We start from the raw sequence: 3432 nt of genomic DNA, 5'->3' as shown, positions 1-3432 counted from the left end.
GGACACAGACACCCACACAGACAGAGATGGCACCACTCCCCCTGCCAGAATGCTAGACATGGATATGGACACAGACACCCAACACAGACAGAGAGCACACTCCCCCTGCCAGAATGCTAGACATGGATATGGACACAGACCGCACACAGACAGAGATGCACCTCCCCTGCCAGAATGCTAGACATGGATATAGACACACACCTTGTGTGGTGAATGCATCTGGTCCTCAGACTTGCAAACTGGCACTTCACTCAAACAGTTGCCAGCCAAGGCAGACAAAACAGAACACAAAGCATGCACACACACGGTTAACCAGCTCTCTCTGGCACTGAGGACGTGAAAGCCCCCCTGCTCTGGGCCGGATGCCAGGGCTGCAACACACACACACACACAAATCCCTGGCTTAACCCCGGCCCAGTGCTGGTTACTGGATTAAGACCTCATTCCATTATCTTCCACACACTGACGATAGCACACACACACAGCGGAAGAGGCGGGACGAAGACCACACACACTTGGGCCGTCACTCACGTAATCATGGAAGGCCTTGGCTCGCTGGAGTGTTCGCAGTTCTCCCGTCTGTCCGGCGCCAGCCGCAATACAAATCTCTTCTCTCTTTTTAGATCAATGGTGCTCAACACATTATTGACCTTTTCAATGGTAAGACAAACAAACACTGGAAGATGGAGAGGGAGCGAGAAAAAAAAGGGGGGGAGAGAAGTGGTAAACCCCCCCCCCCACCAAAAAAAAAAGAGAGATGAGAGAGTAAAGGGGGCAAAATGAGCGGGGGAAGAAGGCAAAGAGTTACAGGAGAACTAAATAATTAGTTTTCTATGGACTTAGAAAACAGCATGTCTAACTGAGGACACAGACTCGCACACAGACAGAGATGCACGCTCCCCCTGCCAGAATGCTAGACATGGATATAGACACACACCTTGTGTGAGCTAGAGTGAGCATCTGGTCCTCGAGACTGGCAAACTGGCACTTCACTCAAACAGTTGCCAGCCAAGGCAGACAAAACAGAGCACACAAAGCATGCACACACACGGTTAACCAGCTCTCTCTGGCACTGAGGACGTGAAAGCCCCCCTTGCTCTGGGCCAGATGCCAGGGCTGCAACACACACAAACCCACCCACAAATCCCTGGCTTAACCCCGGCCCAGTGCTGGGCTTACTGGATTAAGACCTCCATTCCATTATCTCCACACACTGACGATAGCCACACACACACGGGAAGAGGCGGGACGAAGACACACACACACTTGGGCCGGTCACTCACGTAATCATGGAAGGCCTTGGCCTCGCTGGAGTGTTCGCAGTTCTCCCGTCTGTCCGGCGCMGCGCAATACAAATCCCAGAATACACTGCAAACGGGAAATAGAGCAAGAGGGTTCATGTCAGGGAGCACCTGATGAGCCAATAGAGGCGGTAAAGAGGTCAAGCGAACTCCACCAAAACAATTGAATTGCCATGGAAACGCATGAAGGACCGTGGGGGAAAGATCTCGACTCTACTCATTGCCCCCCAGCAAAATTAGCCTACATTTAAGCTATTGTTTACATGTGTATTTCACACTATGTTGAGGTAGAAATCTCAATATAATGCTTGTATGGATGTCAACCCCAACACATGTTCATGTCATCGTTACAAATCGCATTATATAGTTAAAAACAACTGACCACCACCAATTTCTGTATGCTAGCTATGCTAACCAGTTTATACGAACGGGAGTTAGCATTTAGCATTCACTTCTAAACGTTACTTGGAGAAAACAGCAAACAGATATCCAAATCGGACTTAAGTAACCACATTGTGGGCCTGTTACAGCAGATAAATGTCAACTTTGTTAGAACGTGTGCCAATCTGGTCAACGGAACATCTGCGTTCCACTGACTCCTTTACCACATCTATGTACAGTACATAAGTTATTCACCATACTACTCTCACACTCTGGCATGCGCTCACACACACATACGTATGTATCTGAATGTAAATGGTACGGAGTGGTGGTATTCTAATGGAATAAACAAACGTGTGAACACAAGACGATGCGCACGCACGGGGCCGAGATACTCACCACCACCACGAGTGCAGGAATCCAGGAGGCTCCCCTAACGTAATATTCTTTTCCCATCGTATCTGAAAGAGAGAAAGCAACATGCTGTCTAGTTCTAAACTCAGCGGGAGAGGAGACTGTCAGGGTGGGTGTGTGCCGGTAGAGTACGTGTGAAACTCATTCCACTGAGGGCTGAGCGTCTGCAGGTTCACTCCCCCTTTGTACTTAATTGATGAATTAAGGTCACTGATCAGTAAAGAACTCCCCTCACCTGGTTGTCTAGGTCTTAATTGAAAGGAAAAACCAAAAACCCACAGACACTTTGCCCTCCGTGGAATGAGTTTGACACCCCTGGCCTAGAGGATAACACATAATCAGTCTGTCTCAACCAAGCAACGCTGTCCCTCTTTCGCGACCGCACTCTCCCTTACGCTCCTTCTTTCCCTACCTCTCAGTCAATGTCCTCAGACAGTTACACCTCGTTCTACCTCTTCGTCAACGCCGTCCTTCCCCTTCGCTCTCTCGGTCTCCCACCATCTAGGCTACCGCTACCTGTCCACATCCCTCTACCTCAGTCTCCCCCTCTCAGTCATTCTCTACCTTTCTCACTCTAGTCCCTTACTTATTGGGAAGGACCAAAGTTGGCGACCACCAGGCTAGAGGTAGGACGACGTCGGACAGAAAGGTGTGTGCGTCTTACCTCTGACAAGAAGGTCTGTGCAGACTTCTGTGCTCCTACATGCAGCAGGTACTCATATACGTACAGCGCTAACCTGCAACAGAGGAGAACCATGACCTTTCTTGAAGTTACAAACCAACAAGTGTCCCCCATAAGCCACTAAACCATTAATATATTCTACTTGTAGATCATGTGTAATGGCAGTTAAGCAGAAATACAGGATTTGGTGATTGGACGGCGGTGTTATTATGCTTAAACCATTGTTATAACTATTATATGAAACATTAGAATGCCCGGCTGGGAAAGAGGTTTAATGTATATCTGATTGAGAAAGACCTGGTCGGTAATTTGGACATGAATTACACAAGTTCTTAGATCGTTAAATTAATCTAAAAATTGATAGCTGACAGTGGGTAATTTTAGTGACTGACATAAGAGAAATTTGCTGACGCACACCAAATTCGAACATTTAGCACTTGTGTATTTTACTATTCTAACTCAGAACAGTAAGTGAGGCCCCGACTCGAGTTCCCAAAAACAACAGCGCCTTGGGGCCGAAGCGGACCGCCTTCGCCTGCAGCCGCGTGCTCCGCAGTCAGCCTTGTTGTTCTATAGTTTGTGTAATCCCAACCAGATCTGTTGGCTAATGCTAACTCCTATGGCTTTTTCTGTAGTTTTGCTAAGAAGGTCCTG

General features: G+C 48.1%; 1 protein-coding gene across 1 annotated transcript in view; it reads right to left on the bottom strand.

Moving 5' to 3' along the window:
* LOC111970838 (single-stranded DNA-binding protein 3) overlaps positions 1-2853 on the bottom strand; it is a 19711-nt gene extending 16858 nt beyond the window's left edge. The window contains exons 1-3 of the mRNA XM_070445861.1: positions 2761-2853; positions 2082-2143; positions 1284-1368 (exon numbers count right to left, since the gene is read on the bottom strand). Coding sequence (XP_070301962.1) covers positions 1284-1368; positions 2082-2143; positions 2761-2853 — 240 coding nt within the window. The remainder of the gene's footprint in view (positions 1-1283; positions 1369-2081; positions 2144-2760) is intronic.
* Between the last annotated feature and the right edge of the window lie 579 nt (positions 2854-3432).

The sequence above is a fragment of the Salvelinus sp. IW2-2015 genome, linkage group LG12, assembly GCF_002910315.2.
Source record: "Salvelinus sp. IW2-2015 linkage group LG12, ASM291031v2, whole genome shotgun sequence".
In the NCBI taxonomy this organism is placed as follows: Eukaryota; Metazoa; Chordata; class Actinopteri; order Salmoniformes; family Salmonidae; genus Salvelinus; species Salvelinus sp. IW2-2015.
The sequence above is the reverse complement of the archived record's forward strand: the minus strand, read 5'-3'. Positions and strand labels throughout refer to the sequence as shown.